The following is a 27,992-nucleotide window of genomic DNA, read 5'->3' on the forward strand; positions in this document are numbered from 1 at the left end:
AAGTAAGAAGCAAGCTAGAAAGGAAAGGTGCAGCAGAAGGAGGAAGCTGATCTCAAGAGGTGAGGTCTGAGAACCTCTTTACCTCCCAAATACATGTGCAAGAAAAAATACAAATCATGACTAATATATAGTATAATATTATCAATTTTTGCTTCAGCACCACATTAACTTAGTTTAACTGACATATTAATTAAATGTTTAATAGACATTAAATATTAACTTTTACTAGAGTATTTTACATGCGTCTCCAGACATGCCAGAGCCTCCTGAATGTCTCTCACTAATAAAATCAAAGGTTGTCAAGTTGTTGCTGACTTATTTTGGCCCGTTTGTTACGGTGGAATTTGGTAACTTTAAGGAATGTCGTTGCTATAACGAGACTGGACCACACATGGGCGCTGTGTATTTCATATAGGGTCTGTAAACTGATAAACTGATAGGAAGGGGCTGGTACGTGCACCAAAGGTTCTCTTCCACTTTTTGGATTCTCAGTCTCCAAAAAAGTTTGGAGTCAAAAACGTCCCAGAGTCTCCCGGTAGATACAAATATCGTGTCTGAAAACAAGAGGTTCTCTTTAAAAAAAAAAGCTGCTAATAAATTGGTGAGTACATTCAACAGGTAATTACGTGAAATTACATGAATGTCAGGTGGTGGTGACGGGATGGGGGGGAGAGAGAGAGAAATTATAGAGCAAAATTTTAAAAATTAAAAAAGCAACGAAAAGAAAGAACTGCTGGGACAAAACGAGTCTCAACATGAGTCCACAAAGTGAAAACGAAACGAGGAAAACATCGTTGCGGGCTTCCCCGGTGAGTACATGAACCATATCCAAAATTAGGTCTGCGCGTACTGTAAGAGTGTGTCGCGCGAAAAAAAGGCCCGCCAGTAAAGTCACGCATGCATTAAAACAAAACAAAAAGAAAAACAGTTTTACATATTGTATTATTATTGTATTTAAACTGTTATAATATGATTAAATGCAATTTAACCGCTGGCTTTTACAGCCGTGGTTTGTGTGCTACTATTTTCACATCTCTGATAACTAACATGGTGGCTCTTTTAATGTGACTCCTGAACGCCTTTTATAAGCTATAAGCTGAACCTTTTATATTTGTTCGATAAAAACGCAAATGTCCACGTAAAAGCTGGGAAACGCAGCAGAAGCAGATTTCAAGTGTCGAATTATTTTAAAAATAAGCAGTACAAGTCTGAATTCACTGCCTTTGCTTTTTTGCACATACTCTCTAGTTTCTAAGGGAAGAAGAACCAGAACTCAGTTAATGTGTTGGTCAAATCAGCAGTTCACATTAAAACCTGGGGGGGGCAGGGGGGTTTAAAGTGACGCTCATGTACAGCGCCCTCCAGTGACTATGGAGCGTTTGTGCAAGCCTCAGCAGCTGCGTGTAAACATTTCCTGATCAATCATTTTTCAATACAGAACAGCGGAGCAGTTTATTGGATTTAGGTTTTGAAATTTACAACAAGGTAAAATATAATAATTAAAGTATATTTTCTGACAGAGCAAAAATAGGAAGAACAACCTTGTGTCTCGTGTTACACTCGGTCACAGCCCAAGAAGAGGCGAGACCAGATAAAGTGGTAACTTCAAAAATGATACTTTGTAAAAACATATTTGTCAGTGGTGTAAAGCGTACACGTACACATGGCAGAGTGTGTCTAAAACACAGAATCGTGCTGTTGCTAAGCTGGTGAACATCTGAAGGCTGGCTGTCACTGCAGGAAGGAAGACGCTTTTATATTGCTGCTCAGTTACCTGCTGCAAAACAAAGCACAGAACACAACAAACGAAGTGGAGATGCCTAGAGATCAACACAGCTGTTATATGAATGTGATACTACCCGGCACATCTATATACTGATGATTTTCTCTTGTATCAAAAACGTAAAGCACTTCTCACTATAATGCAGAGGTCTGGGAAATCTAAAAGGCCAGCAGGCCCACTGCAAAGACAAATCAACTGTCTTTTAGATTTATAAAGAAAGCGATCTATGTGCAAAACACAACAGGATTGTCCTGTGTCTGAATTTTTATAAGTAAAAGGTCTAAATATACTATTCGTGTTGTGTGTTAGCAAAGAGGGCTGCACATCAGCTGGAAATTTGTGCCCGGTGTTTTCACTCCCATTTTCTCAGCTGCATGATTTCATAAGATTAAACTTGGTAGATTTTGTCTAATCATGCTGAGAAACATGAGGACAGACAGACAAACCACACAGGAATTACAGGAGCCATCGTCACTTCTTTTCTTATTTACATTTAGGTGTCTAACCGCTAAATGGTGGTTAGTGTTTTGTTTGAGAGTTGCACTTGAGGAAGAGGAAGACGAGCAGTGCTGCTTTCAGTGAATGCTCGGTTTGCTTGTCAAAGCTCCATTTTGCTAATAATTTGGCTTTAGCCCTTACTAACCTTTAGACTCTTCAGACAGAGTAATAAAGAAAGATATATGACTGTGCAAACGTATTGTTTATTGTATTATGCACGACTTCCCTTGCACATCTTTTGCATGTTTCTTTTTTTATTTTATTTGCCTGTCCTGTCCGGCACTGGAGCAATCAGAATTATCGTCTGAAGGCTTTAGAAGAAGTCATGGGGTGAAGTGATATTTTAAGCTTTGCTCTGTTCCACTGACTCTTTGTTATTTTTTTCACTTTTGTCTTTTAACCTAGTTAAAGACACTGCAGATGCTTGGCTTTGTGTAATTGTGTGGTAAAATGGCATTTGGATTTGACTAATATTGATACAATGACATTAAATAGACATGTCTGCACACCCACACGGTGATGTCAATCTGATTACACCCCCCTGATATAAAGCTTGATACTGTGCTCTTTTATATTTAAGATAATAAACTGTTTACACCTGGAATGCGACTCGAGAAAGCTGCTATTAAATGGGTGAGCTGCAAATATTTAGAGCTAATTTGATTACTGAAAGCGAGTGCCGAGGGGCTCAGCATCAGCATTATGACTCATATGGCTAGACGTATTGCAGTTTGCTGGAATCTTCTAAAAAAGCCCCAATTAAGTGTTATTAGGTGGTAAGTAGGTGTGTGATGGGGTCTTTTGGAAGGTGTCAAAATTATTACAGGAATGAAACATGTTTTGAACAAATGATGCATTATTAAAGTTATATTATTATATGATATTCTTCTAAGAGTAAAACATTTTACGACAGTCGGTAAAAGAATAAAATGTTCTGGGGTTCTAAATATGCTAAAATGGATTCACCCCTCGGTCTTCAAAAATCTATTTTTGTCCTGCTTTTTGTTAAAATTAGGTGACACAAATATGGCAGCATTGTCTTGATGATAATTTCAGTTTCCTGTTGACGTTTTCTCTCTAGTTGTCTGTTGCATATTCATAGTGGTGGGAAGCACCACACTGACTCTGCTCAAAGAGTCTGAAACCACATCCTTAGTCACGCTTGTGACTATGACGCCCGACAGCCTCAGCTTTGTTCCGCTTGGCGTTCTCACACAGACATCAGCGCATCTGTGACTCTGACGCTTCGCTCACCGGTAAAGTTGCTGGAGTTTTAATTAGAATACGGTAAGATCATAATTTATTTTTCTCAGTGAAAAACTGAAAATGCCAAGATTATGATCATCCAGTATTAATTTGATTATTTTTGGATTTAGAATTTGTTAAGAAAAGTATACGGTGTAGTGTTCTTGCTAAACCTGACGCTCATCTCGTCGGATATTCATTTTTAGCCACTTACTCACTTTGTCCAAGTTTAGAAGTCAGTTACAAAAAAGCTATTTATTTATATCTTTTTAAAACACTTTTTTTCTGCCACACAACCACAGCTTTTTCTAAATTCTTCTGTGTTTAATGCAGCTGTTAGCAGCGGGTGGCCCCATGGCTCCCCAACATGTGTTCTTTTTCTTGCTGTGGTGCCTCGCTCTTTTCCTTCATGGAGGTAAGCAAGCTCTTTGTAATCTTTTTGTTTTCTTACTTCATTGATTTCTGTAGTTATTGATCCATTTATTGTATTTCGGATGCGCTGACTGTACGCTGTGGGTTTGTCTTGTCGTGGTTTTTGTGGCTACATTTTTTATTAAAATTAATTTCTTCAATTGAGTAAAACTGAGTAAAACTGCAAAAAAAGAAATGCTTTGATTTTGAAGAATATTGTTAAACTGGAAAACTAATAAATGTTAATGTTTTTTTTTAGCATCTACATCATTTTGCAATGTCACCTGCTGGACAGACTACGATGAGTTGTTGAACTGTTCGTGCGCAGCCTCTGTGCCGATGAATCCCCTTAACATCAGTGTCATTTGCAGGTAAAAGTTGCAGTGTGGCTATTTATGCAAACACTTTGTGGAGGCTTGTTTGAAATGATTGATTGGTTTATGCATTACCAGCTTCAGTAACTTTTTTATGGTATAGATGTGTTGTCAAATCGTCCAGTTTTAGTGCATAAACTGATTTTCATCTGTTTGCCATAGTTGGCATGAGGAGCTGATCGACCAGTGTTGCATTTATACCAGTGTTTGTGAATTAAATACAACAATAATAGGCTATCTTAGACTATATTTCTTGGTCAATCCAACCACAAGTGGACACATCAGAACTTTCTTGTGTCTATATCATTTGGGTCCAAAATTCCCTGACTTTTGGTGTCATTTCAACTAGAAGGTTGAGGATCTCCCCTGCACACTTTGCTTAGGGAGAATTATGCAAAAAAGTTTTCCCATCTAATGTGTGTGTAGCCCTACAGGCCACTCCAACTGGTGACACTGACATCGCAATTTGTGACTTGCAATAGGGTGCAGGAGATGCCAATGAAGGACCACCACGTCCTGCACTGATGACGTATTTTGTTGTTGGGGTCTCGTTGGGGACACATCAGGACACATTAGCTTTTAGTCTACAAAGCAACCCTTACTTAGCCTATTGGTGGTTGTTTACACTTGCACGAACAGCCGTCTCCGTGTGAACTGATTGCCCAAGATGGGTTTAAAACAAGTGTAAGCCTTTAATCGTTATCTGTATGTCACAGAAAACAGGTGGCACGAACAAACATTTTTAGATTTATGTCTCATTAAAGAGACAGTATGTAGCATACAGTGTATGTACCAGAGAGACAAACTGCACTCCCTGGCGGCGACACTGTTTCAACACCACTGAAGTTTTAATCGCTTTAGTTCATATTCATTATATTTATTAAATATTTAGCGCTCCTCAGTTGATCAGTTGATGCTTTTCTTTTTCATATATGATAATACAAATAAAAAATGTTTGGGTTTTTAAAAATCACTTTAAATATTTAACAGTGGGCTTCAAAAAATGTTAATGGGCTAATGAATATTTATGTTTTTATTCAGGTGTATTTTGCTTATAGAAATATTAGCGCATGACTGAACCACCTGCAAATCATCAGGACACCATTAAAAACAGTCAGTTTTGTTTTTTTAGGGGTGAAGATGAAGACGTTGATGGCAGCTGTGTTATCCGACCGCCTCAGTCCTGGTGTCAAATTGATAAGCCCTTTATTGATGTTGCATCAGTTGGAACAGTCTGCAGCACGACAGTCAGTGAAGAAGGCAGCTCATTCATAAATGAGTCATCCAGCTGGAACCTGAGTGAAGTGGGTAAGTAAAACTGATAACTCCTCAGTCTGACATTTCACTATTTGTCATCTCTGCTGAACACATAAAAAAGTCATCAAAACTGTTACAGAAAACAGCCTGTTGGTCCTCCAGTGACATTTCAGTCGCATCAAAATGTGTGTTAAAGACAAATTAAGGCATGTTAAATATGTTCCCTATTTTGGTTATTGATCACCCTCCATACATTAAACAATTTTCAACACAGATTGAGAGTTCAGAAAATCCAGAAGTTACAAGAATCATTCTGGCAACTTTCCCAATTTACCCGAATTGTTGTTTGCCGGTGAATGCCCACCTGTCTGTTTTATACTCGAAATTAAAACAAAAGCTAAAAATAATGTTCAGCTGCCATTTCTGGGCATGCACACATTTTCATAATATTCCCCTGGGGCTTTGTTTTCACAGTGAAACTTAAGCCTCCTTTAAACGTTCAAGTTGAAAACGCAGCGGAATTCTACAACATAACCTGGAGCCATGACAGCGCTGCCGCCGACTGCCTCAGATACAGAGTCCGCATAAGAACGAGCGAAAACTTGTTGAAGGTAATAGCAATATAAAAACCAATAACTTGGACGTGAGATTGAAAAAAACATTACTGTGAAATTTCTCAAAAATTCTCACAAAATTCTGATGTTTTTTTATTTTGTTCCTAACAGGATCCAGTTTTCTCCAAGGAAAGAGTGTCAGAAATGCAAATTCTGATAAACCACAATGAACTACAACCACATACCAATTATACTGTGGATGTTCAAGCCACATTTTGTCCTACATATGTCCTTCAGGGTCCATGGAGTGAATGGAGTTCCACTACAAACTGGAAAACAGAGGCGTTAAATGTCAAAGGTAGCCTTAATGTTCAAAGTAGCATCAATATTGAAGGTGAAAACTTATCTGAATTTATTTGAAAGTGTTTTATGCGTTTACGTTCTGCATGTGTCTTCGTGCATACACTTCAGTAACAGGAAGGGTGTCATTTGTTTGTCTAAGACTAAAAATTTTAAATGCCTTCTTTCCAGGTACTTGGTGGCACATCTTCCTGCCCATCATTATGGTCTTCTTTTTTTGCCTGTGTCTGTGTTATTCACAGAAAACGTAAGTATTTGAAACACTGTTTTGTTTGTCTTTTCTTTTTTAAACCCCAGCAAACAATCACGATTAAAAACGTAATCGTTTGCATTGTCAGATTTCCGCTGAAACTTCATTAATTGCACAAAAAAGAAATAACTCAGCAGAGTTGAAACAATTTAATACTGGAGGTCAACAGTAACGCTTCCAGTAAATGATTAACAAAGCTTTAATCTGCATTTTCCTGGCATCACCTCCCACATATAGAAAAACCACTGCAGCATGTACGTGTGCAGCTCTTGCACTGAAAAGGCTAGCAGACATAGGAAGTTATGCAGAGCATCAGTGTCAGAGAACCGAGAACACCTCGCTTATCAAGTGCACACGGTTACAAGAAACCTACACAAGTTCACAAAAGCACATGAACTCTGTGCTTACATTTGTTCTGTTTGTTTTTTTTGCTTTCTCTTTCTTACCTGTTTCAAATAATGATGATGAAATGTTCTTCTCAGTGGAGTGATCACACCTTTTGATATTGGGTTTTTGAAATTATTCTAACTCATCTCTCTCGGGTACAGATGAATGGCTAACACTGTGCCAGTGGCTAACACAGTGTTAGCCACTGGCACAGTGTTAGCCACAGCTGAAAGTGATTCTACACTGATAAACCTTGAACGATCAGTTTTAGTAGAAACTGTTTCAGGGACAAACTGTTGGATTCAGCTTTGTTTATTTTAAACCTGTGGCTTGTTTTATACCGAAAAATGCTCCAAGTGACACGACATGTGTCACATGTCATAATTATTGCAGAGAGCTCTATAATAAAAAAAAGTCCTTTGTTATCATTCCAGCCCAGAGAATCATCTCAGTTTAGGCAACAAACAACGCTGAAACGTGCGTCAAAGTTTTCCTCGTCTTACGGCGGTAAAGAATCCTTTCAAAGAATAAATCTAAATCCAGACAAGGATTAGTCGGGTCAAGTCGCAGCGCGGTTAACAACTTTCAAGTGTTCATTTCATAGAAAGGAAAATTTTCTCTACTACTAATAAACTTATCATTTTGTCTTATAGATAACAAATAGTCAAATAGCAAGATGTGACTAATGAATTCTGCTTAACTCTGTACAGTCTTTCACATGACATCTGTTGTGTTATCAGCATTTCTAGTTTGTAGCTGTTGCCTTTGACCACAGCTTCATAACTGCTCAGCTCACGTACTGAAAACGAAAATCACCTCCATAAGACGTGACACTGAGCTATAAATGTCATTTTCCCTTCTCTGCCTGTTGTTTGGTTTTAAAATCATTTCACATTTGTCTCAGGTATTGGCAGAGAAAACTTCAGGTGATTACGTACATCCCGAGGCCGGATGAGTTTTTCAAACCCCTGTATCACAACTACGAAGGGAACTTCAAGGTAAGACAGCAAAACAAGGCCACTCATTGCGTTTTTGTGTAATTTCCAAATTAAGCCAGCAGGTGCTGCCACAGGGGGGACTTTCTGCACATCTGGACCCTGTTTTGTGGGACTTTCCCCAGACTTCACACTAAGGGACTCCGTGATGTGAATGAGTCAGTGTGTAGGGGCTTCAAGAACCTTTTCAGATATCAGTATGAAATCTTGTGGGTTGATATTTGTGTATAAAAGTCAAACCTGTTCCACCCCAGTGGAAAATACCACCGGTGAATCTATTTTGATCTTTGATTTGACATAGTATTAGACTAAAAACAGCCTGCTCTTCACCTAAAAGGCACACAAGTGAAAAGGTTGTGGTTTGCACTTTTGAAATAGTTTTGCTGTTTCTTTATGAATCGCTTCATCTTCTATTACCCTGTGTATTTACCCTAATGTGATTTATGCTATTTTTCTTTCTAAGCTTAGGGAAATGTTGATCGTTATTTCTCCCTTTTCTTTATGTTAACTCATTTCAAATCCAAGCGGATAGAGTCTGCACTGTATTTCTAAATAGCTGGGTTAAAATGTCTCTTACATAAAGCACCTTATCATGTCTGCTTTTGCTTCTCATTTGCTGCTTCTTTAGAATAAAAACAATCCAGTACAGCAGCTTCACCACATCTCGCTTATAAAGGAGTGTAGAGCACATTGAAAGAACCTGCTAGTATAATTTAAACATACCTTTAAAATAGACCTTTTACCGCAGAACGGTTCTTCCATTGCAAATGTTCCACATCCCCAGAAAGTATAAAATTAGCCCCGCAGCAATCTTGGTGACAGACCAAAAAAAACCCACACCTCCGCCTCAGTTCTCACTCTAGTTGATGAATTTCACCCGAGTACGAGCAACAAGTTGAATTTATTAGCTTTGGCCATGAATGCAGTTGCACACATTGTTCAGTAGAGTGCGCTGCTGCAGCAAATGTCAGAAACAACATCAGGCAAGAGGAGATTATTCTTACTTGGTTTGATAAACAGTAATTCTTTTATTTAACTTTGAGGAATGTAGCTGATAACATACAAGATATAGTAGTTTAAAATTACAACTTTTAAGTTACTGATTTAAACCCATTTTTACAGTTACTTTTGTTTTGGAAACAGAGTCAATGTTGACTGCATACTGTCCCACTGTAACTCTTTATTTGGCACCAGTTCTTATCAGAAGGTGGCAGTATTGTTATTGGTAATTGAACCTTTTTCGGGGGGGCTTAAAACACACTTTACTGCAAACCACATTCACCTATTCCCACACGCTTTCATAAAGAATGCCTAGGGTGCTTTAAGCACCAAACAGAGTTGATTATTTTGCTCAAGGAACATTTGAGGAGTGGGGCTTTGCACTGCTTCCCTTCTAATTGTTGGGTAACCCACTCCACCGCCACTTACCCACTTTAAGTTCTTAAAAACAATCTTTGATTTTAAAGACAGTGTAGTCTTTTTCCTTTCTTTCCGTCCTTCTTTTTTTTGACTCTGTATTATGTCTTTCTCTCAGATATAGTTGTAGTTTGTTTGCAGTGTCTTTCACCCTTGTGGTGCAGAGTGCTTCCTTTCTCTCAGCGATTTTAAAAAGATTGTTGTGCTGAAGAGCTTTTTTTCCAGGATGTGGTGGCCTATGCTTTGAGAAACTGATTCATGCTTATCTGTCCATCAGCTTGCTGCAAGCCAGTGGTAATTGCAGAAAGTTTACACCTCATTGCCACATATGGGTTGCTGTAAAGGAATGTGCATTTTAAGAAAGAGATATACTTTAATAGTGCATTAAAGTAAGAATCACTAATATTTTCTTAGAGGATAGGACATATATGCTCCTTTTGAGCTACTCCTGCAGTCTTTCCACATGCGACTAGTCACAGCTTAATTCCTGTTTGTCTAGTTTGCTAAAAAAATAATGATTTCTAATGGCTAAAATGTCAGATATTTTCAAACTGTATTTGTATTAGTAGGAACAAAAAATTTCAGGACCTGTACCATTTTAACATTTCTGGTCCTGGCACTAACAGTTAAATCTTTTGATCCTGTGAAAGCCCCAGACACTTAGGTACTTGTCCGGATGTCTCAACCACACTTGCAAAAGAACCTAAGATAAGGACAAGGTTCTCAACATTAAAGCGAACTTGTTTTGCTTTTTTAAAAGGTGATTTTTAATTAAGTATTAGTTCTTTGGTAAAACATGGTAACAGTGAAAATACTGAAATCCATTATCTACCACAAAAGTCAAATGAACTGATATTTCCGCCAGCAGTCTGGCAGCTTTGCTCTCCTCTGGGACCTCCCCATCCTTCCACATACATACACTGAAAGCTGGAGGTGGGGAGAGAAACGGCAAGACCCCCACACATTAGAGCAATGATAATAGATATGATATTCAAATGCAAACACTTCCTGAGTGGAAAAGTGGATGTAGTGGGTTGTAAAGCAGCTTCTGCACGACCTTTTGGATGTGCAGAAGGGTAGCAGCATGCTTGGCAGGCACTCACACTGCAGCCAGTGAATGACACTGTTAGGAAAGAGAGAAAGACTTTTAATTCTCATGCAAATCATTTGGTGCACACTGTTTCCTTGAGAAGATGACAAAGCACACTCTTAAACATTCAGCTGACACTTTTTTAGCATTTCTTTAGTCCAGCATTTTGATGTTTTCCCCTTTTTTTTTCTCTTACAGGAATGGGTGAAGCCTGTATTCAGTGAATATGATTACCTGAGGATCAGTCCAAATGTTCAGATGATGAGTGAGAAGCAGCATGACATACTTCACTGGAGCGACGAGAAGCAGCGAGACAATGAGGACAACGAGACGAATCAAGGTGGCGACATCCACCACATGCTGCAGCCTCACAGCAACATGCTGCTGCACTTTCCAGACGGTGACAGTTCACAGGGCAACAGCCACTCCACTGGACACATCTCCATCCATACTGTAACCTTATCTGGAGAAGATTTTGATGAGGAAGTTACATCACAGAGCTCCCTCAGAAGTTACCAAGATGGAGCAAGCTTGGGTTCCTTTGAGGAAGACAACAGAGAGCATGCCAGCTATGCTTTAGAGGAGCCTCACATGTCCAGGATGAACAGACAAAGTGGAGTATTACCACAGCATGAAAACCGCATATCCAATGACCTACTAGTGGAAAACCTAAACTTCCAGCCTCATGATCAGTTTAATGAACCAGAGAGGGTATCCCTTGACTCGTTTGAGCAGTCAGAAGATGGCTACCCTCATGTGGACCTGGACACAATTGATAGTGGTTTTGGGGAGTGTGGCAGCCCCGGAGCATCAGACTCAAATACAGCAGATCAGATCAACTCTGATTTATTTCATCAGCACACGAACTCAAATTCAAATTATGTTAAGCAGTGGATGATAATGTAGCACTATTCAAGAAGACTCAAGCCACCTGGAGAATGAACTCCATGAATCACAATGATTCAAAGTCGACTGACTGCTACCGTTTCAGATTGTTGGGCTGTGGGGCACACGTTTATTTAAGACTTGGATTTGTTGATGATATTTGAATTAGAAAAAGAACCTAGTTGAGTGGTCATGCTGTAATGTTGTGTATTTTTTATAGTTGAATGTTTTTTTTTCTTGCACTATAGTCTTGTTCCGTTATTTTAAAAGAACAGCTCCAAGGGAGAGGAGAGAGAGAAAGAGACTCTATGCCTGAAAATATCAGTAGATAAAAATAAATGAAATAAATAATATTTAATAAAAATACAGTGATTCTGTGAAATGCAAATTCATTTACATACATACTTATAAGTGTTGATTTAATTTAATAATAAAATGCTGCAAAAGTCTGATTAGTTCCATGCTGACTCAACAGAATTTAACAAATCCTCAATCAAAATTCTGCTTTGATTTAGATTGCCTGAACATTTTTTGAAATCCAATTATTTTCTCATGGTCATGCATGCTTTGTTAGTTTGTTACTATCAAAGCATGGTTTGTTAGCATGCATGCTGCCTTATCAAGATATTGATAATGTCTGTTTTCCTTGCAAATGCATTTTGGCAGAAACCACTGAAAGTCCTGCTTTGTGCAATGTCAGACAAAAGTGCAAATTTGGAGCAAAATGTTATCTGAGGATGATTATTTCACTGGTCTTCATCTCATTCATCAGCAGGAAGGAGACAAATGCGTCAGAAAAACTTCATCTCCTGTTGTAAAGAGTCTGCTTGTGTGTCTTCTTTCTTCAGACATTGTGTTTCACTTGAAAGTGTTAAATGTAACTTCATCCATATTTAAAACAGTTTAAAACATTGATCAGTAAAATAAAAGTGTCAACACAATCAATGAATAATAGATGAGATGTTCTATGGTAAATGTTTTTGCATTGTTACGGAGATGTCATTGCACCTCAAAATTTAATATTGTGTCAATTTTGCATCATACAAAGTTTAAGCATGAAAGTGCAAATTTTCTCAGACATAAGTCTGAAAAAATTTGTAATACATGTTACTAAATTTTTTTAGTATCTTCTGCAAAAATGTATTGGGTTAAAGTAAATATCTAGATAAAGTTGATTAATAGTGCAAATTCATGGTTTGCAAATCACTGTGACATTGTGTAACTTTTAACTGATCAAGACGGAATCAAATAAGTTAGAAAGGATATTTAAAGATGAATTATGCTGCGATCACAATATTGCTTTAGCATGTCATCTTTTAGCATCCATATAATTTTCACATTCTATCAGTGATAGCCTTGAGGCGCTTTTTACTGTGACATAAAGACCCTGCAATATTAGAGAACAAGCCCCAACCATCAGAAGGTCCCCTATGAGCATCAATTAGAGACTTTGTGAAATAAGAACTCCTTTTTATTGACAGCATCTCCAGCAGCACCAGGCCAGAAAGGGCCAGCCAGAAAGAAAAACAACTTAAAACTAGAGAGTGAGATTATACAAATGCTACTGGCATGCAATAGTTGCATATAATGGGGCTACAGATGTAAGGTACTTGCAGTCATATAGCTCTTTTCTGTTCTTATTGACCACTCAATATTTGGAATGGTAAATGGACAGATTCTTATTTAGCTCTTTTCTACTCTCCCAGAGCACTCAAAGCACTTTATAACACATGCCACATTCACACGCATTCATCAGAGAGCAACTTAGGATTGCTTAGGTTAGTGACTTGCCCAAGGATATTTGGCATACAGACTTGGGGGAGCCAGGGGTTGAACCACCAGCCAAAGAGAGCTCCCGAGCTACAACCACCCCAGTGGACTGCAAGTCAAGGTGAGAAGGCTCCTGGTTTGACCCCGGCTGGGGTCTTTCTGTGTAGCAGTGGTACAACATTTTCTACCACCTTGCCACTCGAGAGGGAAGTAGGCATGAGTGGAGTAAGGCTTGGTGCATCATGGTCCCCAGTAACTGAGAAGCGTAACTTTGGGATGGTTCAGGGTCAGTTGATCCATTTACATATCTACTATTTGCTCGATGATATTCGAATGCAGTTAATAGGCTTGAAAACTAAAATAATACTTTATACACAGAGTTTTGTGTTGGTCATCCCATGAAAAACCTTTACAAGTCAGCTGATTTTTATTTAATGTTTTTGTACAATAGCTTTATTGAGTGTACCCATGTAAACATTTACCTCCACACTAAATATTTTGAGTTACAGGTTCTGAAAGTACATGTGAATGGGTCAAATTTTTAAAACAACTCTTGATAAGTACAGGAGACTTTTCAGGGCTGAGAAACACTCTGTTTAAAAGAAAAACAGTGCAACCAAATTTACACCCACTCCAAGTATCACAATCTGAAGCCAAAATCTTGTTTCTGTTCAGCACGATTATTTCTGTAACCGACACTGAGCATCAACATCATGTATATCATAATAGTTTCAGAATCAAAACATAACCAGTTTTTTAGATTTGTGAGGGGTGGACTAGCAAAGCAAGCACTGGTATTATAAGAGATAAGATAAGATAAGATAGAACTTTATTAATCCCTCGGGTGGGTTCCTCTGGGAAATTCGACTTCCAAAAAAGCACAGCAACGACCGAAGTTACAGTTACAGAATTGTTATATATATATATATATATATATATATATATATATATATATATATATACACACACACACACACACACACACACACACACACACACACACACACACATATATAAATACAGAGACAAATATAAATAAAATATACAAAGGGGATAAATAGAATAAATAGGAATAAAAAAAAAAATACAAGTGAATTGCACATTTCAAGTATTGAGTCTATTGCACTGTTGACTATTTACAAAAGTATTGCACAAAGGTATTGTACAGTGAGGTGAAGAGGCACTACAGCTTAGTTGTTCCCCCCTCCTTTGTCCTCCTGTTTCCTGTCTCCCCTCCCTCTCCCCTCCAGAGAGGAGTTAAACAGTCTGATGGCGTGTGGGACAAAGGAGTTTTTAAGTCTGTTAGTTCTTGTCTTGGGGAGAAGCAACCTGTCACTGAACAGACTCTTCTGATTGTTAATGGCCGTGTGCAGAGGATGCCTGGCATTGTTCATAATGTCCAGCAGCTTTTTTAGTGTCCTTTTCTCTGCCACTGTCACCAGAGTGTCCAGCTTCATGCCGACCACAGAGCTAGCCTTCCTGATCAGTTTCTCCAGCCTGCATGAGTCCCTCTTTGCTGTGCTGCTCCCCCAGCACACCACAGCATAGAAAAGTACTCCAGCAACCACCGACTGGTAAAACATCCTCAGGAGCTTCCTGCAGATGTTAAAAGACCTCAGCCTCCTGAGGAAGTACAGTCGGCTTTGGGCTTTTTTATACAGGTGCTCTGTGTTGCATGACCAGTCCAGTTTATTGTCCACCCACAGCCCGAGGTACTTGTACTTGTTGACCACCTCCACCTCCTCCCCCTCTATCTGAACCGGCAGTGGACCTTCTCTGGACCTCCCGAAGTCCACAACCAGTTCCTTAGTCTTTGAGGTGTTGAGTTGCAGGTGGTTTGTGTGACTTCATGCGACAAAGTTCCTCACCAGACTTCTGTACTCCTCTTCCTGATCATCCCAGATACATCCCATGATGGCCGTGTCATCTGCAAACTTCTGAATATGGCATAATTCAGAGTTGTAGCAGAAGTCAGAGGTGTACAGGGTGAAGAGAAGAGGGGACAGCACAGTTCCCTGTGGTGCTCCTGTGCTGCTGACCACAGTGTCAGACGTGATCATTTACTGGAGCCGACTTCAAAAAGTGTATTTCTGAGTATGAGCATGTCGTACTTATATGTTACAGCAATTATATATGAGAGTAATGTTTGGTAAAGTGAGTACAAGAGACACCACCTTTAGCAAAAGGTAAGCCGAGCAGGTAATGAAGCAACAATTGTGAATTCACCATCTAATGGTGCACACTCTTCTGTGTGTTCAAATTGCATTCAGGATTTTCTCTGTGCATTTATCAAATCAGAATGAGTGATGGACATTAAAAGTGAAGTAAGTGAGGGAAAGGAGAAAACATGTGTGACCATAGTCAGTCTAATAGTTGCTTCAACAGGACTTTTGGACCTGGAATCCACAAGTGGGGATAGGTTAACTGCATCAAAACATCTCAGTTTAGTCTTCATGATTAATTTGACACATTACATCCTTTAAACATAATCTCTGGCTCTCTTCCACAGCACGTCTTCCTTCTCTCACCCCAACCGGTCGCAGCATATGGCCCCTCCCTGAGCCTGGTTCTGCCTGATGTTTCTTCCTGTTTCAGTTTCCTTCCCACTGTCGCTAAAGTGCTTGCTCAGAGGTGGTCTCATGATTGTTGGGTTTTTCTCTGTATGTATTATTACAATACACAGCCCCTTGAGGTGACTGTTGTGAGTTGGTGCTGTATAAATAAAATTGAATTGAATTGAATTAAACTTTCACCTGAGGCCACAAGTGAGTGAAGGATAATAAAACCAATAAAGATTCTGAATTATCATTGCCGTAATTGCACGTGTTTTCTTTATCAAACACCTGGAAAAATATGTGAACTACTGATATTTTTAAAAATGCATTTAAAAGTTGTTCAAACTTTACCCTGGAGGTTTTCTTTTGTTTTTTTTAAAGAATGTGATCACAGTATCTTAATTTTTACATTTAGCTGCATTCACACTGTTACTTCTGTTTATTATGAACATTTCTGACTTTTCAATAAATATTATTTACCTTTTATAACATAATGAATTAACAGCAAGGCAAAGAAGGCAAGAAGAAATTGTTAACAACCATCAATAAACAGCTGCTATAAGAGAGCTGACTTCACATTCTGATTCATGAACCTTTTTCTGAAAGAAAATCAGGAAGGAAAAACTGGGAAAGTGTGACTAATTATTAGTGCCACATTAAGAAAAAAATGTTGTCCCTTTTGAAATTTTAAAGTTAAACATGAAATGGTGTTTTCAGAGAAAAGAGGGGAGGCTATTTTGAGGAAAGAAAGTAAAAATATGGAGATTACAGTTGTCCTTTCAACCTTAACAAATGCCACGGCTTGAATAACCTCTACAAAAAGACTTGTGTCCATCTTATTGTGTCTTGTGATACATACATCCCCTTTATTTGTTGTTGGCCAGAGGGGCCGATGGCGCGATATGGCAGCCTCGCTTCTGTCAGTCTGCCCCAGGGCAGCTGTGCCTACAACTGTAGCTGCCTCCACCAGTGTGTGAATGTGAGAGTGAATGAATAGTGGCATTGTAAAGCGCTTTGGGTGCCTTGAAAAGCGCTATATAAATCCAATCCATTATTATTATTATTATTATTTATTGCACTAGGGTGTAACCATCAATATTAATGCAACTGTCCATTGTCAGCGACATCAACGCTCTCGTTCAGAACTGAGGAGAAAAAGTCAAAAATATCCACTTTTTGTTTTCTTCCACTGTAGGTCCAGATTTTCTGTTCCAACACATTTACAATGAAGCTGAATTCACTTAACATTACAGGAAGTCTGGTTCAGCGCTCTAATTAAAAAGTCCTATTCTGATTCTATGAATATTATGGCAACACAGAGTTTAGATGGAGCCTAAGGATGGGTGAGGGGATTCACCCAGTACTAACTACCCTGTTACCTACCCTGCCCCTATGGTAAAAATGAGCAGAGAAAAAGTCAAAAATAATAAAACCAACTTGTAGGTCCACTATGGTTGGGTGGTGGTGGCTCCTCTGGCACTACCTGTTGGCACTACCATTTCTAACTACGGACCTCAGGGACTGAATCTTCAGATGATGTCTTCTGCTCATCGCAAGAACTAGATGAAAAAGCACAGCAAATGCCCATTTGCCTCCCCATCTCTCTTTCCTATCTTGACGGTCACCGATGTCACCTGATATCCAGCCACACTCTATCATCACCTCCATCTTCGACCTTTCACTTCTAACTAAGGCAAAGGTTGCTTCATTGATATTACGTCATTACGTTTTACTCTTTTCCATGTTATACTTAACATAATTCGTCAAGTCAGTAACTATCAGTCACATATGAATTAGGATTATGTATTATCATTACAACACTTAATACCATTTCTCTTATTCAAAATCATGTATAATGACAGTTTGGCGACAAAGTTCTTATATTTTCACATTCCTGCAGACACACACAAATCTACCAAGGTCACAGCTGGATCCTGTCCACACACAAGATTAAGACATTAGAACAGTGATTTTCGCATTTTACATATTGGCCAAACTTACATTTTGATTATATATTTGATTAAGAATAAAGATGATTTACTATTAACAAATATGGTCGAGGTTTAGCATCTGGTATCATTTCAAACATGAAAGTCTGGATGTTGTTTTAGACTCTTAGATGCAGGGAGAGGAAAGCTACAGGGCTTCAGCCACTCTCTGTCCCACCTCTCCCGATGACCTATCTGAAAGTGATACTTAGGTATTTCAGTGATGGAGTGCCTTCAAACAGTGATGTTGATAGCTTTGGTATGACGCTTGACCTTTGATTCTAGTCTAGTGTTTTGATTTTCTGTGGCTCATCTGCATGCATTTGCAAACATGCAAACAAAGCAAAGTTTTTTTTTACATGTACTGAGCGATGTCTGTTTACTGTGAATGTGTCTTTTCTCACAATCTGATGTCTATCAGTTTCCTCTCCATGTCTAGTTCTCATTCCTGGTTTGTGAATTGTTCAACAAATGAAAACCTGCTCTTTGTAAAGTGAACATCCAAGTCTAGAAATAATAAGAAATTAAAGGGAAACCAGTGGAGGATCTCAGTCATCTGTCAGGATTATATAATAAATAAAATAAAGTGTCTAATGTAGAGAGGAGCAAGTGTATTTAAACTTTATAGACAGTTAAAAGAGCTTTTGAATAATTTCCTACAGTTGCTTAGTGCAGCTTCTTTAGCTGTGGGGAAGTGTGATCCATTTTATGTGCTTGACAGCTAGAATCTAATTTTTGGAGAATGCAATTTTTGTTTTCTAACTTCTCCTCTCTACACCAGATAGTGCCAGATAAGTATTCCCAAGAAAACTTAACAAGAAATGCATCTTGGGACTTCCTGTTTACTTTTATTTGTGGTTGTGAAACGGGAATGTTGAGTTTAATTGTTGAATTGTTGTTAAATATGCACATAACTCATTGAAACATATTGGTATAATTGCAGTGCAGTAGTAAAACGTCAGTATTTTAACAAGATGATGTATTTCTGAAATGGATGATACAAAGGACCTGTATGTGCAGCGCAGAGCAGCCATTTTCTGGCGAGGTCATCTGTGTGTTCCGGTATTGCAAGTAAACTGAGATTGCTGTGGAATATAAGTGTTTATAGAAAATGTATGTAACACTTCCACATTTTTTAAAGGAGCCTTGTGTGATTTAGCTCTTTGTAATTTGTTCTGCACAGAGAGAGGCCACTGCCGTATTTTTGTGTTTGTATTTTATTTCATTTCCCTTATTCCTCGCACTGGCGCATCTTTTTATTTATCGTTTATCCTGTTACTTTGCCACGTTACCTCTCATACTGTTGATGTTCAGTACAAGTCCATATGGCTGCCGTTTCACAAAAGTGAAGGTCAAAGGACATTTTTGTTTATTCAGTTGCCATTGGCAATAAAAACTGCACATTAAGAACCCCAGTAATTGTGTCCTGTGTGGCTAAGCATTTCCCAGGCTACATTTAAAGGACCTTGTAATAAGAATAAAAAAGAATCTAAATCTAAAGTCCCCGCCAAGCTTGTTTTTACAGTTTTTGCAAACAGCTGTGTTGTTCAAAACTTTTTCCACACCAAATGAGATTTAAATCTTGATAAGGAAAAACGTTCAGAGACAGCCATCCTCTCGAGCCTATCTCTATCAACTTGTGGTTGGTAGCTTCACTGAAGTGTGAGAAACCCAGCAAAAGTCACAAGCAAACCAGTGCAGTAGTTCTCAGATTGGTATTTGTGTTCAGAGCTGTGTCCAGGATCTTCACTTGTTCTAGTGCTTAATTATCATTCTAACATGAAGCATTAATTCTTGTTGGGTTTTTTAGTTCCCATTTATGGGTTTGTAATTGTTGAGCTTTGGATGCCCATTACTTTACTGCACCAGCCCTATTTTGGAGTCTTTGAGTATGTTATAGCTCCCTCATGGTTTCCCTCAGTGTTCTCTCTGTCTCATCTTCCGGCTTCCCCTCTGATGTGGTTCATTCATGTTTCATTCCTTGTTTCATTTATCTAAGCTGTTATTTTCTTGTTTATTTTCTGATAACTACTTTCCTCTTGTGCTTTGTTCAGAGTTTTACTGGAGGTCTGTGCCCGTTCCTTAATCACCGTTTGTGTGTACACCGTCCATTGTTTTATCCTGTTGGTTCTGTGTATCTTTTCTGGTTTGCTCTCTATATTTTGCTGAAGTGTTTGACTTGTTTTATTTTGTTTTTGGACCTTGGACTCATCCTTCAGCTTAATAAAAAGCTTTTTTTTCCTGCATTGGAGTTCCTTATTCTGTAACCTACAGCACACAGAAATTACTTGTTTGGCTCAATATTTGAAACCTTAAACAAGCATAAATTGTAAACTTGTTGCACTACATTATGGAAGACCATCAAACCACCAAAAAGTAAATACATTTAGGAAGAATAATTATCTTTTTTTTCTTTTTTGACAAAGTTGATTTTTAAAAAAAGAAACTTGCACGTGCACTAAAGCGAATAAAAATGCAACCCTAAGTGACATAAAACAATGTCTCTTTAGGTTTTGTATCACGGAAAAAAAAACTTTTAAAGAACCGGATAATCTTCAGAGACTGAACAGTTTTATTAGTACAATGAAACTAAATCAAAAGCACGTGCCCAAACCAAGAAGGCAAGAGGGGGAAAAAAAACCAATGACGTAAAAAAAAGACTTCCTGTGATGTGATTGATAAGTTTAAACCTCAGCTCTATGTCTCATTCACCGTCTGAGACATCAGTGGCACCACAGAGCTGAGGTAATGGCACATTTACTAAAATATCACTGAACTCATGTCAGCTGGTGAATTTATTCATTATGAAAAGTTATAAACTTGATGCATTTTATTTGTTATTTTCCTATGACAAGTGTAGTTTACGAAAAGATAAATTCTAATCAATTGTAATATAGATGAAATGGTACAAATTTCATAATACTGAAGAAGTAGATACATTGTAATGCAAAATTCAAAGAGGCTTTAAACATATATGTTTTATTCATATCCACAGAACGATACCTGTGTTCAAAAAGACATGAAGTGCTGGCAGCTCCTGTTTGGGCTTTGGTGCTGCGGCATCCTTGCAGTGACCAGCGGGATCGAAGGTATTGCTCATTTGTATGGAGATGTTTTTCACTTAGCTATGGGAAGTCATTAGTAAGGCAGCTTATGGTTTATCTCATCTTGTGGCTGTATCATATCATCCTTTTCTTCCTACTATGATTAACTGCATAGCTTTTAATGTCATACATTCCAGTTGTCAGTAACAGTAGGAGGTTCAGAGGTTATGTTTAAATGTCAAATAGTCACACATGTTAGCTATCATCATATCACATGTTGTTGGTTTTGAGCTTTGATTAATATTTTGATTATTAAATATGGAAAGTAGCTTGATGTTTATCAAGTAAAATTGATTTTTATTTCTATTACTGTGGAGAAATGATGTACTTTTTTACTCTGCTACATATTTGACAGCTGGATATGCTGGTTATTTACCAATCAAGGTTTTAAATAAAAAAATAAATAGAGTGCCTTCTTAAGGATTGAACCTTTTAAGGGAGTGTGCACATGGGATGACTGAGCTGCTAGCAAGAGATTTACCCTCTAAACTGGTGATTATCAAAATTCAATCAATCAAAATTTATTTATATAGCACATTTTAAAGACCGAAGTACACCAAAGTGCTTTCCAGTAAAATCATGATACAGATAAAAAATCACAATATAAAATATAAATTACAGATATAAATAAAATAAATAAAATATAAAATAATTACATAATCTAAATGCAAAGCCAGATGTAAATTACCCTAATTAGCCCTGAATGCCAGGTTAAACAAATAAGTTTTTAGACGTGATTTAAAAGACTGAATGGAATCTGATGCGCGAATATGAAGAGGAAGAGTATTCCATAAGCTGGGTGCAGCAACGGCAAAGGCACGGTCTCCTCTGGTCTTCAGCCGAGACCTAGGTTGCACTAAGAGCAGTTGGCCCAATGATCTTAGTGCTCTCTGAGGGCTATACAGACAGAGGAGATCAGCTAGGTAGTCAGGTGCCATATTGTTTAGGATTTTATAAGTAAACAATAAAATTTTAAAATCAATTCGGTATTTAATAGGAAGCCAATGTAAGTTGGCCAGAACAGGGGTGATAGAATCATACTTTCTATTGCCGGTCAAGAGACGTGCTGCAGCATTTTGGACCAGATGCAATCGCTGAAGAAGAGAAGATTGGAGGCCCAAGTAGAGAGAATTACAATAATCCAGTCTTGAAGTGATGAAATCATGAATGAGTTTCTCCAGATCTTTGCGTGGTATATAAGGTTTAGCCTTAGAAATTAGGCGTAGTTGGTGAAAGCTGGTTTTTACCACAGTAGAAACCTGTTTATCTAGTTTGAAGGAACTATCCATGAAAACTCCAAGATTCCTAACAGCATCAGTGAGGTGGTTAGCAACAGGCCCGAGTGTGCCGGTCAGTTGTCCCAGAGGCATATTTCTATCAAAAACAATCATTTCTGTCTTCTTTTCATTTAAAGTAAGAAAGTTACGTGATAACCAGTCTTTGACATCCCTCAGACAATCAAACAGAGGATGTAGTGAAGATGAAACATCCCCAGTCAGGTGGAGGTAGATTTGAATATCATCAGCATAGCAGTGAAAAGAGACATTATGTTTTTCAAAAATGGAGCCCAAGGGCAGCATGTACAGAGAAAACAACACAGGACCCAATACCGAGCCCTGGGGCACACCACAGCGAAAAAGGGCAGAAGAAGAGGAATATTTTCCCATCATGACAGAGAACGACCTCTCAGAGAAATATGATTTAAACCATGATAGAACATTTCCAACCTTGCCAAAAGGATATCATGGTCAACCATGTCAAAGGCTGAAGTCAAATCCAATAGAATTAAGACCACAGAGTGCCCAGAGTCAGATGATTACAAGGTTAATTGTATAAGGCACAAAAACATAGGAGTATCCAGTGTGTGTTACCTTATCATACACAAGTATAGCATTGAAGTAATCAATACCAGAAACTGTGAAATAATAATTGAATATTTCTTTTCTTCTACTTTTTCTTTTTCTAGCTGATGTACCGTCATGGATGTGTGTGACTGACTATATACACAACATTACTTGTGTCTTCAACAACATCACTGCTATTCCATTGGGAAAGAACAAAACGAACTACAGCCTATATTTCAAGGAGAACTCCGAACACAAGTAAGTTTTTCTTAAATAAATACATAAAATACTTGATTCTTCTTACAGAATTGAAAGTGTGTGTTTCTGCTTCTAAATTCACAAACATGTCCATGTTCTGTTTTTGCTCCAAAAGCCCTTCTTGTCCACTTGTGGTGATGAATCACAGTTACTACTGTGAATGTCAACTCAACAATAAGCTTTGGGCGGATTATAATTCCTATGAAATTGACATTTGTGATGAATCTCAATGCATCAATTTAGAAAATGAATTTAATTTAGCAAATCACAGTAAGTATGAATTACATTTGTAGTTGTTGATTTTGTCTTAATATGTTAATGTGCTTCATTTTTAATGATAGTCTGAAAAAAATATTATGCACCCCCTTGATGCTTAGAGGAACATTTTGATATACCTAAATATGATTTGATTGATATTTCTAATCAGTTCAGCTGAAACCTCCGCCTGAGCTTGTGGTCCAAGAAACAACAGAGACTCTCAACATTACATTTAAAAGTCGATATGATAACCATTTATACCTTGGTGGTTACCTCATGTATGAAATATTACTTCAAACACCTGAAAGCAGTGAGAACAAAGTAAGATGAACTGTTATGTGCAGTATATTTACTAAGAATGTGTTTTATTCTAAAAGAATCAAACAATAATTGTTTCTTTAAACATTTCCACAGACTTTTACGGTTCCACCCCAAAAGAAGTTTGAATCTATTAATCGGAAATTGCACCTGAAAAATAGTGAATATTGCATTAAAGCAAGATATAGACCTCAAACATATAGTGAAACTTGGAGTGAATGGAGTCAACCAACATGCTGGGAAAACAAAGCAGAAGAAGGTAAAGGACACATTTTTCATAAGTAAAAAAAGGCCTCTGTTATCTGGAGCTTTCTAAAAATATGCTAACAGTAAAATTCAACTACATTTGCTTTAGCAATTTTATGACAATGATAAAGGAATGGATTTTTAGGTTTATTTAATGCTATTCATAATCACAAACATAGGTGGGACGCTGCTCGTGTGAAGCAGCCTTTTGTTGTCTTGTGAGGTGTTTTCTCTGAACAATGTTTATCAAAAACAAGTGCTGCTCTCTTCCCTTTCTCTCAGCGCTTTTGTAAAATAGCACAGATACTTGATAGATAATGGACTTGCTGCCATCTTTGTAGTGTGAGTCAATAATTCTGTGTAATTTCAGAACCAGAAACTTTATTATTATTATTGGCCAAATATCTGTTCCCACTGTGTCTGGTTTTGGGAGCTCTGCTGTTTGTATTCTACAGTCCAGCTGCAAGGTAATTCATCTAAGCTTTGGAATGATTGCATGTCTGATGAGGATAATGTGCCTCTTATTCATATTTTGTGTCTGTGTGGCAGGATGAAGATAAAAACTCTGTCCCACACGCCATCCCCGGCTCCTTTCTTTCAGCCTCTGTATCAGCAACATAAAGGTGATCTCCAGGTAAGGAGATAACATGAGTGATTTCTGAAGAAGCTTAATTTTAACTTCTGTTAAAATCAATTAAGTGCAGGAATCCTAACATAAGGGTCACAATGGAAGCACAGTGCAAAATGACACGTTAGAAATGAGATGTAAGAAGACCACATAATTAATGATAGATGTGTATAAGCTTTATACACATCTATCACATAGTAATGATAACTTCACAGTGAATTGGTCAAGGTCCATGGGTAGGCAGATAATCTGCTGTGGTTACCCCTAACAGGAACATCTCTGGCATCCTTATTTATTTGATGTGTCAGTCAAAGACAGCGTTCATAGTGTTTGTGACACTTTAGTAACATTCTGATGCTGCAAAAAATGTGAATACCAGCATATTGTCAAACTAGAAATGCAAACATGCTGAGTTTAGTGTAAGGATGTGTTCTGTCTATCATGTTGACCATCTGGTAACTGGTGATAAAAGAAAGCATTCAGCAAAATAGGATTTTGACAGTTCATCAGTCTTACTGAAATAAACCCAGTTGCTGGAAAGCAAACCCTCAATCGTGTGACGCAGAGCTCCAGATCTTTCAAAGGATAAATAAACTCTAACTACAAGTGACTTTAGATAAAAAGTCGGCGCATCATTAAAACATTCGTCCTGTGCTACCATATTCATACCAAGTTTTATGGCAAATCACACAATTTTTGCTAACACGATTCAGTTAAAAACAGTTCATGGAAGCACAATACTCAACTCTGCACTAGAAATATGAGTTGAAGAGTTCAAGGTAATCCCCTCAGAAGCAGAATGAGACCTTTCAGTCAGAGCAGGAGTGGATGGCCAAATGATAACAAACAGTGCTAAAGCCTCACAAACAAGCATGAGAAGTCTGTTTCTGTTCATGTAGCGGTTCTACAAATGTCCCTCCTTGAGTTAGTTGTTAGACTTTATGATACTGTGTATCTGGCTGCTGTGAGAAAAAGCTTTCCCCGGTCAATAGGACCAGAAATGAACCACTCAAATATGGTTGCAATGACAGATGGTAAAAACTGCAAGTAAAAAAATAAACACCCTAAGTCAAATTTGTAACGGCAGCATGTTACCATGACAAACCATTAAACATCTATACTGCATTGGTGCTTCATATTCTGAGAGTGCAGGTAGTACACAAGTGTGCTTTTTTCTACTGCGTCACACCTGATGCATCTTCATTTTGTTTAATTTGCAGGAATGGCTTTCTCCGAAAGGTAAAAATGTACTAATGCACAAAGCCGATGAGGGCATGATAAGTGATAGAGTGGCTGTTGTGCCAAAACCCAACACGAAGGACCCAGAAGAGACCCAGACCTTCCTAAACCCTCCAGTGATTCAGCTGGCATTCCCTCAGTGCCAGACCTCCTACGTTGGCCTGCCTGGGATGGATATGGCTCCTGCTCCTATAGCTATGGTCTGTCCAGCTAACACCTCTTATACTCAGCTCCCCTGCTCCGTCTGGGAGAGGGGCAGGGAGGCAGAGATTGCCTCCTCTCCACCTGAAGATGTCCTGGATATCAGCTGTGTTGACTCTGGCTGCAGCTTTGAGGATGTGACACAAAGCCCAGAGTGCAGTTTACCAAGCAGTCCTGTTGTTGAGACTCTAGCACCATGTTACTGTAGTGATTACTGCATTCTTAACAAAACAGCTGAAGGTGTTGTTCCTGTTTTACTGTCTAAAGAGAGCAATGTAAAAGTTTCATCTGATTCCCAGCATGAGCGCGAGAGTTAAAACAGGAAATGGTTCTGTCAGTTTGTTTGGAGCCAGAAAAATTCATAAGAGTGGTGGCACTGACAGCCACGGCTGTAGACCACATGGCAGGAGAGATTCCATGAAGTGGCTTGAAGCTGGCCAGTTCACTTGTTGCAAGTTGCTGTGTGTTCTTGATAGCAGCGGGTTTGTGCTTGAACTTCATACAACATTTACATCTGTTCAAATGTATGTGATTATCATTTTTTATGACAAAAACATAAAAAACACCATATAACACATAGAGTAGGCTTCTGCTTTGGCTGATTTGCATATGTTAACACTTGACGCATTCTGACTGCAGAATGTTAAGACGTGAATGTTTGTGAATTCCACTAGAGCTTTGGATGATATGATTTTCTGTAGCTGTATGGGGAAAGTGTTTTGTTCTGTTTTTTTTTTTTAATTTAATCTACCTTATTTGCAATATGTTTATACTTTGCATTTAGCTTTTACTAAGAAATCAACAATAAAAGAGATAAAGATCCATATCTATGCTTAAATCAGTAACTTTGTTCTTGTTTTACTGACTTATGAGAGATGTGTTTGGATCTTTCCTGGATCATTATCCATCTCCAAGTTGTTGTGCAGGTGATGCAAATATTCAGTGGAAACGATTGTTTTGAAATTTTCCTAAGGGAACAATAAAGTGTAACCTCAATACGAAAGTTTTACTATTTATTTCTCCAGTCAACATAACCAGTGCTGTTTTTGTGGGTCTTTTAGTCTAAAGCAGCTTTAATTTTTAGCCTGCAGATGACAGTCACCATGGTGGACTGGGATGCTTTGTAACAGCCATGGAAATTGCTTTTTCGTTTTATTCAGCACACATTGGTTTCTTTAACTGTCACTTCTAAGGTGAAGAATGATGTTAAATGTGACAGATTGAGAGGATACTCTTTTCATACACATGCGTACAGCACACGGTGACAGATTTCTCCAGTTTTTCACACCAAAATGAGATCATTCAGAACAACTTTCTATTGATTTTTCAGTTATTTCTACCATTTAATGGGATAAGTGGCCCCAAATAATGCCAGCAAAATTCCCACTCACAGCATAACAGAGCCTCCAGAGTCCCTCATAGTACTGATAGATTTCTCGTCTCTAATTAGTATGTAGCTTGGGCAGCAACACATATGTACCAAAAAAGTCCTTCTAGAAACAAATAATAATCGCACTTGCAGACCATCCAGGGGCAGAATTATTAGTTTTAGTGTATTTTATGTTTGTTTTAACTTTTGTTTTTAAATCACGTTTGTTTCAGTTAGTTTCCAGAGTGGATCTTCTTGTTTCAGTTAAGTTATTTATTTGAGAATATTTAGTTTTAGTTAGTTCAGTTTAGTCTTCTTAATCATTACTGTATGGAGAATATATGTCAGAGGTAAGATTTAGGAAAATCTGTAGCTATTACAATAAAGAAAAGTCTAACTTTTGAAATCAAGTGAAGGTAGTTTTAATGTTTTAGCTTTTTTAATTGTATTTTTTAATAAACTAAAATATCATTCACATCTAGTTTTAATTTTCACCTCGGCTTTAATTAACTATTACAACTTTGATGAGAGCATATACAATCCATTTGTAGAATCACCATCAAATTGACTTTAGTCACAAATAAGGTTTTGATTTTTTTCCATCCTGAAATTATATTTCTACCATCATTCACTGATGTTGTGCGAGTGTGTTAAAGATTTAAACTTAAAACTACAGTTCCCTGTGACTCCTTCGGCGGCTGCGGCCGAG

The 27,992-nt window shown here is 38.0% G+C and overlaps 1 protein-coding gene across 1 annotated transcript; it reads left to right on the forward strand.

Annotated features, from left to right (window-relative positions):
- The first annotated feature begins 488 nt into the window (after positions 1-488).
- Positions 489-12,434, forward strand: LOC308405662 (interleukin-21 receptor-like). The gene is given in 11 exon segments (XM_080896362.1): positions 489-601; positions 3,363-3,568; positions 3,860-3,941; positions 4,197-4,308; positions 5,444-5,619; positions 6,043-6,179; positions 6,294-6,480; positions 6,654-6,729; positions 8,024-8,117; positions 10,819-11,520; positions 11,522-12,434. Coding segments are annotated over 9 exon segments (1,605 nt in total). The 5' UTR covers positions 489-601; positions 3,363-3,568; positions 3,860-3,880; the 3' UTR covers positions 11,582-12,434.
- Positions 12,435-27,992: the final 15,558 nt, after the last annotated feature.

The sequence above is a fragment of the Rhamphochromis sp. 'chilingali' genome, assembly GCF_963969265.1.
Source record: "Rhamphochromis sp. 'chilingali' genome assembly, chromosome: 11".
In the NCBI taxonomy this organism is placed as follows: Eukaryota; Metazoa; Chordata; class Actinopteri; order Cichliformes; family Cichlidae; genus Rhamphochromis; species Rhamphochromis sp. 'chilingali'.